This window comes from Brachypodium distachyon, chromosome 3, assembly GCF_000005505.3.
Source record: "Brachypodium distachyon strain Bd21 chromosome 3, Brachypodium_distachyon_v3.0, whole genome shotgun sequence".
Lineage (NCBI taxonomy): Eukaryota > Viridiplantae > Streptophyta > Magnoliopsida > Poales > Poaceae > Brachypodium > Brachypodium distachyon.
Window position 1 is genome coordinate 2495521 of NC_016133.3, and position 15607 is coordinate 2511127.

The 15607-nt window shown below is 41.8% G+C and overlaps 2 protein-coding genes across 2 annotated transcripts; both read left to right on the forward strand.

Annotated features, from left to right (window-relative positions):
• The first annotated feature begins 6 nt into the window (after positions 1-6).
• Positions 7-5406, forward strand: LOC100821932 (DNA-binding protein BIN4). Its single transcript, XM_003570872.4, has 12 exons — positions 7-299; positions 1044-1233; positions 1341-1405; positions 1824-1971; positions 2082-2149; positions 2349-2399; positions 3152-3269; positions 3451-3497; positions 3587-3613; positions 3797-3872; positions 4185-4324; positions 4990-5406. The coding sequence occupies exons 1-12, from the start codon at positions 252-254 to the stop codon at positions 5086-5088; spliced, it is 1077 nt and encodes a 358-aa protein (XP_003570920.1). The 5' UTR covers positions 7-251; the 3' UTR covers positions 5089-5406.
• A 2170-nt stretch (positions 5407-7576) lies between these two features.
• On the forward strand, positions 7577-14696 carry LOC100822239 (pathogenesis-related homeodomain protein). The gene is made up of 11 exons (XM_003570873.4): positions 7577-7833; positions 9599-10061; positions 10150-10315; positions 10400-10517; positions 11463-11578; positions 11677-12027; positions 12166-12360; positions 12570-12659; positions 12979-13029; positions 13586-13798; positions 13933-14696. The coding sequence occupies exons 2-11, from the start codon at positions 9634-9636 to the stop codon at positions 14413-14415; spliced, it is 2211 nt and encodes a 736-aa protein (XP_003570921.1). The 5' UTR covers positions 7577-7833; positions 9599-9633; the 3' UTR covers positions 14416-14696.
• Positions 14697-15607: the final 911 nt, after the last annotated feature.

Sequence of the window (15607 nt, forward strand, 5' to 3'; positions counted from 1 at the left end):
CGGGCAGAGAGAGCACACCGGACGGCGCCCACCCCCGCCGCCGCCGCCGCCGCGGCCGTCACAGGAAGCCATTCTCTCGGCCGCGCAGTGGCCTTACAAAGGGCAGCCGCATTCGTCCCCGATTCCCCCTACTCGAGCCAAGGCGCGGCGGCAAGCAAAAGCCTCAGCGGAGCCTAGAGTTCGTTCGTTCCAACAGTCACTCGCTGCAGCCCTAAACCCTAATCAGGGCCGAACCGGCGGCGGCGCCAGGCATGGCGGGCCAGGAAGAAGGCGACCCCGACTGGCTCACTGCGTTCCAGGTGCCCACCCCATCCCCGCTGCTTAAGCCACTGCTTCCCCTGCCTTGCCTTGCGCCCCCGCAGATGGGTTGTTCAGGCCGGGGGTAAACCTGCTTGAAGATTTCCTGTAAAATGAAATGCAGTAGTAGTAGTAGGTTGTTGGTAGGTGGCGGTGCTGTTCGGGTCACTGAATCTAGTGAGCGGTGCTACTGGGCTAAACTCTGTGATGCATACGTTTGTTGCTGTTATGTGGATTGTCAGGTTGGGGATATAGCCCTGCAGCTGAGTGCTTACGACTGATTGCGCCGTAGTGATTGAACCGTGTCATGCGGCTGTCGGCTGCCATTTCTGTCACACAGAATACTTGCTTTCGTGTTGTTCTTGAGGATCTCTGTCGTTTTCTGTCCTCCCTAAGCCTATGTAGAGTTCATGTTTTTGTACCAAAGCTTGTTTATGCTCATGTTTTTGGTTAATCATTCGTTGTCTACGGTTGCAATCACCAATTCATATCATGAAAGATAGCCTCAATTTGATGCGGATGCATTGTTCTTGCTCTACCTATGTGCGGCAGATTTGATCATTTGCCCCACTGCTGCTCATCCATTTCTCTTTATATTAACTTCCGCTTTACTTCCATATTTTTTGACTTATTCTTGCCAGGATGACCATTTAATTGGATGATGCTATTGTTTGGCAATTACATGGTTAGTGGTCACTACTATAACTCTTGCATGGATTTGAATATGCTTTTTTTTTTTGTTATAGGCACCAAGTTTGGCACCGGTGATGCTTTCTTCTGGTTCTGATTCTTCTCGTGAAAACAGCCCTACAAGAGCTGATCAAGAAGAAAAGGAGGCAGGCAAGGGTAATTCAGATACCGCAGGCCGTACAGATGATGCCACTAAGGGCAAACAGCCGACAGCAACTAGGCGGAAAGCACTTGCTAGTAAAAAAGGTACAAGTACAACTACTCTGTTCTTTGTTAATTATGATAAACTTCAAACTAGTGATTCCTTGGCCTTAACCTCTTCATCATGTTTTCTTCCACATGGTCACTTGTAGGTGCTCTGGGCAAGCATGAGGGATCATCCATGGAAGAACAAGAAGATATACCTCCCAAACGCAGGGTACATACATAAATTTTACTCTTATTCTCTAGTTTCAACATGATAGCTTGTCATCTGGATGATAATAAGTTGTGCTACTGATATCTGCTACTTCCGTATAAAATGATATCACATCAAACATAAAAGGTACTCCCTCCGATCCTAAATTATTGTCGTTGTTTTAGTACAAATGTTACTAGCTCCTCCAAATTCGCTCACCAATGAAGTTGAGTGGGTACCTTTTTCTTGTAAATATGCTTTTGTTCCTACCAGCAACAACATTCATGGACCTCCTTAGGATTTTCTAACTTCTTTGATGTTCAGGGTCGGGAATTGCAACTATTATGGTCATCTATAACTTCACTGCCTGCATGTACCAGATGCAAACACTTGTTCCATAATTTTGTTATTAATTTCTAAAATATAATTCTTTGTATAGACTCCAAAGAAGAATTTGGTTGCCCTATCTGATTCTTCTGCTGGAAATAGCCCTTCAAGGGCTAGTGAAGCCAATGAAGAAGAGGACTCACTTAAGGATAAAAACGCAAAAGTTGTTGGAACAGAATCTTGTCCAGATCAAAGAGATGGTAAGACTAATAAAAAGGCTCACCATTCTAGTTAATGCCTTAAAACCTTCCTATTGATATCCCTAGTTCCAGTGATATCTAAATATTGTTCCATGGTCAAACAAACGTAGATACCTTGGAACAACTGGAAGAGGGAGTTGCTGAGGAACAAATGCAGGACAAGCTTCCAGGGAATTCTGTAAGACACTCATTTGCTTCCTCATATTTCAGGACAGTAAACTTTCTTAATAGGTTATTGGAAGATTTTGAAAATTGATCTTGTGTACTTATCAAGCTCTAGATGATTCCTAGATTATGATGTTTGTGTTATGTTTTGTTACTTCTGTAGCTAGTTGTAGACCTTGTTTTTCTTACAGACTATATGTTCTGAATTCCAGATCTCCCAGAGGTTGCCATTAATGATTACTGATAAAGTTCAACGTTCAAAGGTATGTATGATAAACTCTGATGGCCACACTAGTGTTTCTATTGTCTCCCTGTTTGTATTCTTGTCGTGAAAAAGATGTCCAATTAGCATAATATAAAGGAATGTATTGTCAAGCTTCATGCGCTAGCCAACGCAACCAAAAGACCGATCTGATGGAAAGGGCTAGGCAATCCACTTATACACTTCAACACCCCCTCTCACGTGTGATGGTGAAGAGAAGTCAACACGTGTAAACTCAGAGGTATAGTAGCTCTAGAGGCCAATACATGGACGGAGGGGGTAACAGCAATTTTTAATATAAATTGTGAAAGCCAGGACTTGAACTTGAGACTTTTGGCTCTGATACCATATCAAGCTTCATGCGCTAGCCAACACAACCAAAAGACCGATCTGATGGAAAGGGCTAGGCAATCCACTTATACACTTCAACATATTTATAAAAAAATTACAGTGAATGGAAGAATAATCATGATTCAAGAAATTTGACCAGATTTGCATGTTTCTGTTTGCAACATATACTTATTCCATAATAGGGCGTGATAGAAGTTTACAGAATTACATGTTATAAAAAAATAGTCATTCCTCCATGGTCAAAATACGCAAAAGAAGAAGATGAGTGTAATATGTGTCACCTTCTGGAATTAGCGGAGACTATTACCTTGTATCCTCTAGAGTAGCCTATACCTGGAACATGGCTGTACTTTGTTATTAATGTTTCTCCCAAGTTTATAGTCGTGTTCTTTTTATTTCTAGGCATTAGTAGAATGCGACGGTGACTCTATAGACTTGAGTGGAGATATTGGAGCTGTTGGGAGGATAGTAATTTCAAATGGCCCGACTGGAAATCAGGATTTGTTACTGGACCTAAAAGGTACCACCAGGTTACTTCCATTATTGTCTAAACATATCTGTACTTCATTTAATTATGATCTGCAGTTAATGTTAAGCATAAAAGGCAAGATATCTGTGCTGGCAGCTAATTTGAAAATCATTTCTCCTTTTGCAACATTCCAAATAATTCTGCATCTTCTTTTCTTTACATACTCATGCAGGAACAGTATACAAATCAACCATAGTGCCATCCAGGACATTTTGTGTTGTAAGTTACATCCAAACTCGAGTGCAATTGTACATTTGTTCTTTTTTATATGGTTTTGATTTATCAGTGCGCTGCCTCTTTTCTTTCAGGTCAGCGTGGGACAAACAGAAGCAAAGGTTCGTCAACCATAACATGAGTTTGGCATGCATGTCTGACTCTTCAGTTTTCAGTTTAGACAAGTAAAAATTTCTAGTACTTAATGTCACATTCCTATTTGTATGTTTGGTCATATATTAGTTGCATTCTGTTGTAAGGATGCAACTGTTTACCTTAATTCACATCTTGTTACTTTTGTGCAGATAGAGGCCATCATGAATGACTTCATCCAACTGGAACCCCATTCCAATTTATTTGAAGCAGAGACTATGATGGAAGGTTAGCATTTTGAGTTGGGTATCTACTGTCAGTTGTAATCAAACAACAGTCTGTTGGTATTGAATTCCCTGTTTTAGCTTTTAACTATTTGGGAGAACTATTCATGCCGTGGGTCAGATTATCTCGGATCTCTATAAAGCTGGTGTGCAAACTGCAAACCGATAAAAAGCAGCATGGTTTGGGAGCTATTCTGTGTTTGTGTATATTTAGTGTCACAGAACAGTCAATCTGCATGAAGTTTTGGACCTGTTGTCTATGTGACAGTCTCTGTGACAATTAGCTGTTTTCTAATAGTTGGTATCATCGATATAGGTACCCTTGATGGATTCACATTTGATTCCGATGGCGAGGGTGACAGGCTTCATGAACTTCATGCTTCTCAAAATGATCAGAACAATGACAATGACGATGAACCTAAGGCAAAAACGAAAAGAAAAACTGAGAAGCCAGCGGTGTGGTTTCTTGCCTCTCTTTTTGTTGATCTGCTGTTTTTTCTGTTTCTTTTGACTGATAAATCATATTCACATTTTGTCATTTCCCTAGCGATGACTTGATAATGACATACATTAATGCAAAGAGTGATACCTGATTCACACTAGTTTACAATTTATTTTGGCATATTGTGATGTACCTTCTTACAACCATTGATGCATAGCTGTGTCCTCAGGAATTTACTTGTGCAACTAAGTACTTGGTGAAATTTGCCACACTTGTAATATAGAAAGTGCAACTTAATGGTGCCACTTAAAGACTTGCCGTTTTTAGCATTTTAGTTAAAAACTGTTTCTGTCCTCAGCAATGGTCTTCGGTCTTCCTTACTTGCTGTTTCTGTGCTATACCAAGCAGTTGGTTAAAATAATACTAGTAATAGCCTAAGATATTGTAATAGATGTGTTGGTCACAAGTTTGACATATTAATTTGCAAAACAAACACGAGCCATCCTCAAGTATTCGTAAGCTGTATCTATGAAGCCTTGTTGGCTAGCATGCAGTAAGGCAAGACATTTTAGTCAATTACCAAAGCAAATACTATTAGTATGGAAGGCTGTTACTCTTACACACGGTGCAATATCATAGAACTCCTGATGGCAAACTTAAACTATTATTGTGATTTTAGGGCAAGGGACAGAAGAAGGCAAAGGTTACCGGGAAGACAGCTAAGAAGGGAGCAAGGAAGACCCAATCAACCAAGAGAACAAAGAAGGCGAAGAAATAATAATTTGCGGAGGAACTGGGGTACTTTCCAGTAAAGATGAGGACTCGCTTTGAACCAGACACGATGAAACGATACCATACAAGGCCACATGTCGCCACTTTATCATCGTGTACTTTTAGGAAGAGAAGGAAATACAAAATTGCAGGTCGTTACAATGCAGTGTACACTAGAGTGGTAGTTAGCAGAAATCAAGCACTTAATATTCATTGAGCTTTATTCTACCCGTGAAAAGAGAAGTTGTACAATGTGATTCCATTGTATTTAAATGTCGCATGCAGTTTTGAGATAAAGCAAGGAAAGTAAAAATACTTACTGTCAGAGAATTTGCATAAACACATCATTATAGTGGGCACTTCATATACTTTTCGTACTCTTTTTTCTAGACACAAGACATCCAGTTCCAGGTTACAACTTTTGGATCTTGAAATTCACTCGAATCTCTCCTTCATCACTAGTGTTTGAAGCTAGGATTTTTGAGGGAGAGAGGAGAGCTCAAAGATGGCTTTAATTTTGGATCTGAGAATCTGGTCAGGGTTGTAGCAGGAAGAAGAGGAATGGATTAAATGGCTCCGCTTGTAATTTTCCTGTCGCACACTTGGGTACAGATACGAACCCTCCAGATTTTAGCTCAGCTCAGTAGTTCCGGGCACTCTCCGAGTGGCCTCCGGGCTTAACAAAAGGTTTCCTGGAAAAATTGGCCCTTCAAATTTCCTAGAAATTATGTTCTTGGGTATTTGGTTGTGTATTCTTTGGAGGAATTGGATATGCAACAGCTTTGTCCCTTCTCATGAAGAAGCTTTTTATAGCACAATCTTAATAATGCGGCTTTTCTACACTCAAACTGAATTTTCATCATATAAAACAAAAGAAAATATAAACAAAACCACTTATTTTATCTTCTTCTTTTGAGGGATCATCGACCATAACCTTTTCTATCTTCATGGGACCTAACCTCCACAATACAATTAATTTCTTGATTAGTCATCTAATCTCTTGTCATCAAGAACAAAAACCTACAAAAAAAAGAACCAAAACCTACAAGAAATACTAGATGTACTTTTACTTCTCCCGGTGTGTCACGAGCGAGTTTGCCTCCCTGCTTCCTCTACACGTGGAGTAGGTTATCCTAGATGATGACGTGCGCCCACCGATATCCCAATATTATTAGTAGCTCCTGTGCACGGCCAGGGCTTTCCTAAACCCTAAACCATTTTTTATCTCTCGTGCGCGTGGTAGTGCTAGTGTTGTGTGTGTGCGCACGTTTTCCTTGTAAACTTTTTAAGTTCTTTTCTTGGAAACTATTCTTGCATATGTTGTCTCAAAGTAGAGCACAAAAGCCAACAAAAAGTTTGACTACAGTCGGCAAGAGAGTATGAAAATAAAAAAGAAACATTCACTTCCTCCGCTTCCACGCCTTCTAGCAAATTGCCATCAATGTGTTGGTATGTTTGATGCGACTCCTCCGCCAACAAAGGGCACACATGCCATTGCTAACAAGACGGGCCCTTTGACTACCACCAATAAGGAGGGCGACTTCAGGACGAAGAGCCTTCGATCCAATATTTGATTGAGGATTCGGAGGTTGAATAACATGACGATGCCGTGAATTTTGAAGATGACCTTTGCTTCGTCAAAGCTTAAGCTCATGGAATGGGTATAAAGCTCATCACAAGGAAAGCCGCACACCACAAAGGACGAACATGTCCAAAGATCACCAAGTGGGTCTCCGATGTGGAGGTTTGAACAACAACAATGACCTTTCGTGACAATCGACCGAGGGTAGCTCCATTTCCATGCATATAACTTGTAAGAATATAATCAGATAAAATGGATCCAAAAAATTGGCACCGAGTTTGATGGCAATTGTGCAACTAGAACTAGGGAAGCATGAAATGAAGAATATATAATTAGGTTGCTAGAAAGAAGATGCAAGCGGATGCAAATCCAACAAACCACACACCGAGAAAAAACAATGAATTTTATTGACAAACGAGAACGACAAAAAAAATAAGGGTAAAGGGAGAAGGGCAGATGAGCACCGACATTATGCCATGGATGCTTTGGATCGATGGTGCACCGGTCCCTTATCTTCTAACTGCCAACCGATATGGACCAGGGTTGCATCAGAAAAGAAGGCGACATTAAAAATCAGATGAAGCTGATCGGAAAATGCACCATCACCATGAATCTAGGCCGCATAGGCGAACCAACTCGACCGATTTCTTCATTGTGAACAGGAAAAATAAAGATACTCGTTCTGACCGAAATTACTTGTCGTTGTACAAAATGGGTCGGAGGTCTCCCTCCGTTTTCGGAATGGCAGGCGGAGGCCACAGAAGAAGTGAGGAGAGACCGAGCCGGGGGACAAATCTCGCCGGAAAAGGAGAGGCCTCCCCATCTGCCGTCCATCTAGAAACGTGCCGTGCTAATCTCCGTTCACGCTCAGCGTGAGCCTGGAACGCGCTTTGCTGCTAAATACTCCTCCGTACTACAGTAATCCCCTCTTTTACACTCCTGAGGCCTTTCTCCTAAACCTTCTCCTTCCTCGCCGCCTCAGATTCGCCTCTCCCCGGATGCCGGCTCGCCGGCCGCCGCCTCCACCGCACAGCCTTCTCACCGTAGCACCCCTGCCAGTGCTGTCACCTACCATCAGAAGAAATTCTCGTCTCCCAGACGCTCCTCCTCTCCGCTTCTACTGGGCTCGCGTCGTGGAGGACCAGAGATCCACCGGAACTTTGCTTCTCGGTAAGGAAGCCCTCGCCTTCTTCCGTTGATGTTTGCTTCGTTGTCGTTATTTCTTTTGATCTGAGCAATGGCGATGGGTTGTGAAACGTAGCAAGTGGGGTGACGAGGGGGGAAGTCCTCGCCGGCGGAACCCCTGGCCTAACCCTAATCTTCTGCTTAGGGTTCGAGTTGTTGGAGTAACCCTAATCTTCTGGCGCATCTCGCTGCCCCCTCGCTCCGTCGCGCAAGCGCCGCCACCGCCGGTTGGTCTCCCCAGCCCCCAGCCCCCTCGCTCCGTCGCCCATCTCCCTCCTCGCGCGAGCGCCGCCACCCCTCCCTCCCCATCCCGCTGCCGGGCGCCGCAGCCCCCTGCCTCGTCTTCCTCCACCGTAGGTATCTTATCTCCCCTTCAATTCTCTCGCTCCCGACCTCCCATCACCCCACGAACCCTTTAGCTCCTCGTCATAATCTTCCCCAATTCGTAACTGAGGCAAAAATCAAGGTAGGGCGGCCGCCCTACCTTGCCCTACTGGGTCCTCCGCCCGTGGATCTTCCCCTGTTCGTAACGGACGCCCTACCTTGCTCTGCTGGATCCTCCGCCCGTCTGTGCATCGGGACCCGAAAGAGAGTGAGTTATGCCCTAGCAAGGTGAACCTAGAGGTCCTCTGGTATAGGCTGGAAGCGATACTGGCCTGCAAAATGCAAATAGTTCGTCCGGTTTGGGTACGGGCGAAAGACTAATCGAGCCCATTAGGGTTCTTTCGGTTCCATAGGACTGCTACTACTAGCAGCAAGTTTCTTTCAAGAACTTGTATGCGAAAACAGAGGCCTGTTGCTGGAATTGATTGGAATCAGATCTCCTTGCGACGCTTGCCCTAGAATGTGCTGCTCTGGTTAGGGCTGACCGGATGTCCGCCGCTGATCCTTTGCGTGGACGCCATCTATGTTGTAGGTTTCCAGATATGGCCTACTCGGCTCGCTCCACCTACAAATCCTTCTTTGGCAGGATGTTATTATGTCACCATAAGATCATTTGGAGTTAGAGCGCCGTTAATATGTTGTTTCTTCTTCTGCTGTCCTGTAGCACCATCGTTGGCCGACAAATCGTCTATTCCCAATCATTACACTTGCTCACTGTGCTCCCAAAGAACCTGATATGCCGAACACCTTTTAATGCGCTGTTCATGGTCTCAGCATGTCTGGCTTCTTTTGTTCTGCTTGGCCAGGCATGGTCGTATCGTATCCATGCGGTTGAGAAGCAGAAGGATGGTGGCAGGGACTGCACCATCAACTGAGGGAACCTCCAGCCAAGTAGGCTAGTTGTGCTGTGTTCGGCATTTTTTTGCTATCAGCCTTGTGCCAACTTTGCCCATTTGCTTAATGAAAACATATGCAAATGTTCTTTGCACGTCCTCTAAAAGATGATATGTATGCGTGGTTGTGCCATTTACTGCTACAAATTGTGGCGATTTAGCGTGTTATGCACCTTGGCAGTTTGATGCCAGTCCATAGTGTTGTTCTCTGTGCGTTACCAGGCTTTCATAGCTAGCTAGCACCAAGTGTAGTAACTATATGTCCTTGGTGATATGGATAATTTTGTGTAGATATATGACTAACAACCGAGTATGTTGGATACATGCGAGAGTTGCAAATGCTTATTTATCTTAACGTGATATAGCCAGAACATTGTCTTCTTGTTACTGCCAAATATGTTAAATTGTTTCATAATATGCTCATCATAATGTTCCATTCAGCTTTCCATTTAACATATTCTTTATGGTAATAGGTCTCAGTCGGATGTAATACTCTCCAGCTCAGACAATGAATACTTCAGAAAATAAGTCGGCATGCTCCATCCCTAGAAGGTCATCACGACGGAGGAAACAGTCCTCTTCTGAGTTGGTTTCTTTATCAAAAAGACCAAGCCACCGCAATGCCTCCAGCTCTTATAAGCTAGATCAGTGTTCTCCCAAGAGAACAGCAAGAACCGCAAGGAATGCTAATTTGGCGAAATACATAAAGAACAAATATTATCGTAGTCCTCTGAGCCAGCGGCGGTCTTCAAGTGCTGTTTCTGGGAAAACTGCAACAGGACCAGTTAGGAGGAGGAGCCGGAAACGGAGAAGGCAAAATACTGATTGTGACGAGGCAACTCGCTTGGAAAGAAGAGCAAGATATTTACTTATCAAAATAAAATCGGAGCAGAACTTACTAGATGCATACTCTGGAGATGGCTGGAATGGGCACAGGTGTGCTTTTTTGCTTTTAAATTTGTTTTTACAGTGAAATAAGTGTGTGCTAGTCGTTATGTTAACTGAAGGTTACTTTTTTAAACAGCCGAGAGAAGTTAAAGCCAGAGAAGGAGCTACAGCGTGCTAAGAGACAGATCATTAAAAGCAAGATTGCTATCCGTGATATTATCCATCAACTTGATTTGTATAGTTCTAGTGGGAACATGGATGATTCTGTAATGCCTCCAGATGAGCCTGTTAATCCTGATAATGTATGTATATCATTAAGTCATTGTCAAACTCCCTACTTCCACATGATTATGCAACTTATGGATTATCAATATTCTCTTTGCTAGACCATATGTTCAAGATGCAAGTCTGATGAATCAGTTCCCGACAATAAAATTATCTTCTGCGAAGGGTCCTGCAAAATGTCGTATCACCAGAAATGTTCGGAACCTCCTTTTGACAAAAGTGGGTAATTGTTTTCTATTTTGCTTTCAAACTATTTTGTCACATCGTATGTGCATCCTTGTTTCTTGTAAAGCTTAGCTATTTCATCTCGATCACACCAAAAACACTTCTTATGTTGCAAGTTATGTTTCTCTCTTTTCTTGTGCAAAGTGACGCAAGTGGAACCAAAAGATTTCAGTACTTCTGTACTGACACAAATTTTAGAACTATGTTTTCCAATACCTAATGATCTTAACTAGACAAGAGTATCTTTCTCAACAATTCTTATGCAAGACTATCCTTTATTATACTCCATCCATTTTTGTAGGGCATATAGATTTTTTTTGCTAATAGCAAGACACGTGCACTGGACGAAAATGCGAATTCTTTTCCTGTTTCTTGATCGTTGGTGCAATTAAGGCGTATATTTTCCGACATGGTCTATGTCCTCGATTAGCGCATTAAAAAAAAGGAAATGAGGCCAGCGAAGAGAATATGGACGAAGGTCCATGCATGCATAACGGTCAATTTGGGATACTAGGAGTCTCCTTTAATCACAGCACCATTTTTTAGGAAATTTAATTTACCTGCATGCACACATTAATGAGAGGGGCTCCGACCAGAGTGAAAAAGGGGTGGGTGGGATCGATACGTGCTATTAGTGGAAGCGGAAACAATCTATAAGCCTTACAAAAATGCATTGATGGGAGTATTAAATAAGTAGTCATCTGGAGTTGTGGTTGTTTTATTTAGAAACTATTAGGGTTTGATTTAGCTCTATTCTAGTTGCCACTAGAGTATTATCCAAAATTTAATTGTCTCCTAGTTCCTTACATAACTGTTATATGTATCCATTCATGTTGCTTCCTGCAGTTTTTGCTCCATGGCTTACATATTTGTTAATATGGCTCACTAGATGTAGCAGTCTCAATTACTTATAGTACTGTGTATTGTGTTATCTCTCAGTTCTCCCTACTGGTGGTCATGGATGGCTTTGTAAATTCTGTTTGTGCAAGATGAAAATTTTAGAAGCTGTTAATGCACATTTGGGTACGAGCCTTACCGTGACATGTCCCTCCAAGGTAAGTTCCTTCAATTTTTGTCATCTTTTTTTTGTTTGTTTTACGCTTATGGAATGTCATCCTGTTCAGTAAATTTTGACGTTACTTGCTTTCTATAGGATATTTTTAAGGAAGCGACTGAACACATAGGCTCTGACGATGGTCCAGGAGAGGATTTGTTATCTGAGTATTCAGGTGATGAGGACTACGACCCTGAAGAAAATGACGGCACAAGCAGCAGCTTAGGCCGTGGTGAAGAAAGTATATCAAGCGAGTCCAATTGTTCGGGAAGTCCACTCTATTCTCCAAACGATGATATTCCAGGCTTCATATCAGCAGATTTCACTGACGCTGAAGGATTCTGCCATGCCAATTCACATTTAGAATTTGATTCTGGTGAAGATGTTACTGCGGAGATGGTTAACTACCAAAGGCCAAAGAGAGATGTTGATTACAGAAGACTTAATGAGGTATTTTCACTAAATAAGACTTACATTCTATTAGTACTGCATTTTGAATTAGCTATGTATTTGTTGCGTCTTGAGTTAGTTCTCTGCACTGAGCTGGATCGACAGGTTGGAACTTTGACTGCTTTTCACCCATCACAGGAAATGTTTGGAAAGCTGGCCGAGAATGAAAAGCAGAGTGATGATGAAGACTGGGGTGTTAATAGGAAAAAGAGAAGAAGAGTGGATTCAGCTGGTGGAGCTAAGTCTGTTGAGGGTGTCTCAGGTGTCACATCAAATGAGAACCTCCAACCACACAGGAGAAAACTTTTCAGGATGCCCCCTGCAGCAGTTGAGGTAAACGTTGATATTAATTAGATAAAGAACATATATAATCAGTATGCTTTCATCCACGATACACATATTTTTTGTAATACAAGGATAACTGATGGTTCTAATTGGCTTTCACATTTGCCTTATTTTGTCTGTAACTGTGAATATCTGTTATTTGTGTCAGGTTTGACCTTGCTTGTTGCATTCTAATATCATTTACACTGCTAAACTAGGTTCTTCGCAAAGTTTTTGCTGTAGACGAGCTTCCAGCCCGGGATGTCAAAGAAAAACTCGCAACAGAATTGGGTATTTCTTATGAGAAGGTTTGTAGATCGGGTTGAATAATTTTGGTAGCTATGTATTACAATATTCCTGATCACAGATTACTTATGTAATCAACTTGTGAGTCTTGATTCTGCTAGTCATTCACCCTCTGACATTAACTGTGGGCCGCACAGTGTACTACTCCGTACTTCTTATTTATATATTATTATAAATGCTATTCACAGCATTAAGGTCAGATTCATATTATAGCTGGTTGCCCTTCTTTTTCAAATAAGATATCATGGACACAGCATCACTGTATAACAAGCATTTCTTTTAATCTATGGAGTCTCTAACCAATATCTGGTCCATTTACAGATTGACAAGTGGTTCAAAAATACTAGGTGTGCTGCTCTGAGGGATCGGAAGGCATGTGTCTCTATCTCATGTTTATTCATACAATTTGGTGCAATCATCGAGCCTTTAGCATATGCTTCCATCCTCACTTGTTCAGTGTTTTCCTTTATGAAATGTTTTACACACACTTCTGGGTATTTATCTGTTTTGAGTCATGTTTGCTCTATGCAAATATTTCAGTTGTCACCTATATGCAAGGTTCCAGAAATAATGGTAGTGAGCATGTTCATAGCATACTTGAATCTATGGTTTTTCTAATTGCACAAATCTTCTCTTTGGACCCATTCATTTAGAACTACATATTATCATAAGATGCATAAACTGAACACTGTCTTTCAAGAACTGCGTTCGTTTGTCACAACATATGTTCCAGTTCCATGTTTAGAACTTTTGAAAGATACATTACACCAGTTTCAAATTTTCTTTTATTATACTCCCTCCGTCCCAATTAAGTGACGTGGATTTGTATAAGAATCTATACAATTTCACGTCACTTATTTTGGGACGGAGGGAGTATATAGTTGTCGGTTATTCAACACGGTATTTCTAACACTAGTGGTGTCTGCAGGCTGAAGGAAATAGTCATATTGCTGGCCCCAGCAAAAGCTCGGGAAAGAGGGTAGAAAAAGCTGAAGTTTCAGGCAAGTTTGATTCAGTGGACAATTCATATCTTCCCCCTTTGTCTAAAACCATTGAGACAAAGCCTGAATCAAATAGTAGACCTGTGAGGAGGCGGCTACACAATAAAGGAGTTTCCTTGTGTCCAACCAGCGAAGTCAAGGTACAAACAAAGGGCTGATTTTGTTTATCTTGGCTAATTTGCAGATATAATCTTAATTAAAACAACCTTTACATGTAAAAAATGCTATGATTAGCTTCGTTTTGATTGACCATGAAGTCTAAATTTGTTTGCAGGAGACTACATCACCTACAATCAAGCATTGCTCAAACACACATCCTATTCATCTTGCAGATCGCAACATCAACACTGAGGATAGAGCCATCTCTCAGGTGGACACAGGGCCCTCCGACGATCCTTTCTTTGATGCAATCCTAGCATATCCCAACATCAATACCAGCGACAAAGTGGTTTCTACGGGGGACCTGGTGACCCTCGCTGACGAACCTTTCTTGGATGCGATGCTAGCAGATAGCCATGTCTTCTACACTGAGAGAACCGTTTCTCGCGAGGATGTGAGGGGTCCGTCCAATGACCAGCCTTTCTTGGATGTAATAGAGAACGTGTGCGGACTGAAGCATAGGCTGCAGAGGCTGGAGGACATGCTATCATCAGCGGCTCCAGGCGACACTGGAACTGCCAAGGGTGACGTGGAAAACCAACTTGTGGTGCTTGTACCAACTGCTGAGCTGAAGGACAAGCCACAGCCTGGCAACTGAATTCTGGATGCAATTTGGGCATTGTCTATATGAGGTTTATATAGAAGAAAAATAGTGTAGAGAAGAAGAAAAGAAAGTAGTGGTTCTGGCTGACAAGGCAATGCGTTTTCCTTCTGGGGTCCCAACAGTGGTTATACCTGTATGTCACATCAAAGTGTACCATCTGTACTAGTAGTATACAGGCCAGACGTTGCTGGTCTAAATGGTCTGGATTTAGTACCTTTTGGGGCTTGGATATTTAGGTGGTTATATGCAGATTAACTTTTGGTTACCTCAACTCAGTTTTTCTTGCAGTAAAAAAAAATTATATATATATATATATATGTATATATATACTTCATCCGTTTTGAAATAGTTGTACATTTAGGTTTGCCCAAAGTCATAGGTTTGACAAAATTTATAGAAAAATGTACTTAGATTTACAACACCAAATTAGTTTCATTGTATCTGTCAAGAAAATGTGTTCATATTGTTTGAACATAGTGTCTTAGATATCGATATATTTTTATATGGATCTAGTCCAATTTCACAAAATTTGACTTAGGACAAACCTATAGCGCATAGAGGACAGAGCCATTTAGATACAGAGTGAGTTTATGAGGTGCTTGTTTAGTTTTAGACTGGATTGTGCACCCCCAAAAAAAATTGTTGTACGAGACAGTATTATGTTTCTTTCTTCTATTTATTGTTTATTGACCTACATTTTTTTAGTCAATTCGAACAACGCACCTTTGACCTGTATAATTTCACATAGACCTGGAAGACATACATCAGGTGCTACTGGTTCATTTTAGGGGGTTGGGGTGGGGAAGGGTAGGCTGAAAGACGTACATGATACGTCAGGCCCTGCAAAACAGTCATTTCCACGGTACAACAAAGATCTCACAAACAACAACCGAACACACTGCTAGGCAGCCAAGTGCTAGCCCCCAAAAATCAAATCTGTTTGAATTGACAAATTATCCACATCAGGGAAAGAGAAGTTGCTGGCTAAGAAAGCCCGCCCGGAAGAATCCTCCATACGTTTTGTTTCTTTCATACCTGCGGTCTGGACATCGACACGGCCACGGAGCACTTTCTACACAGAAAAATAAATCTACTAGTGTAGTAATATCATTTTAACTCGGCAGACAGATACCCCGTGTACTTTTGCGTGAACTGTATAGCATCGTAAATTTTCTGGAAAAACAAA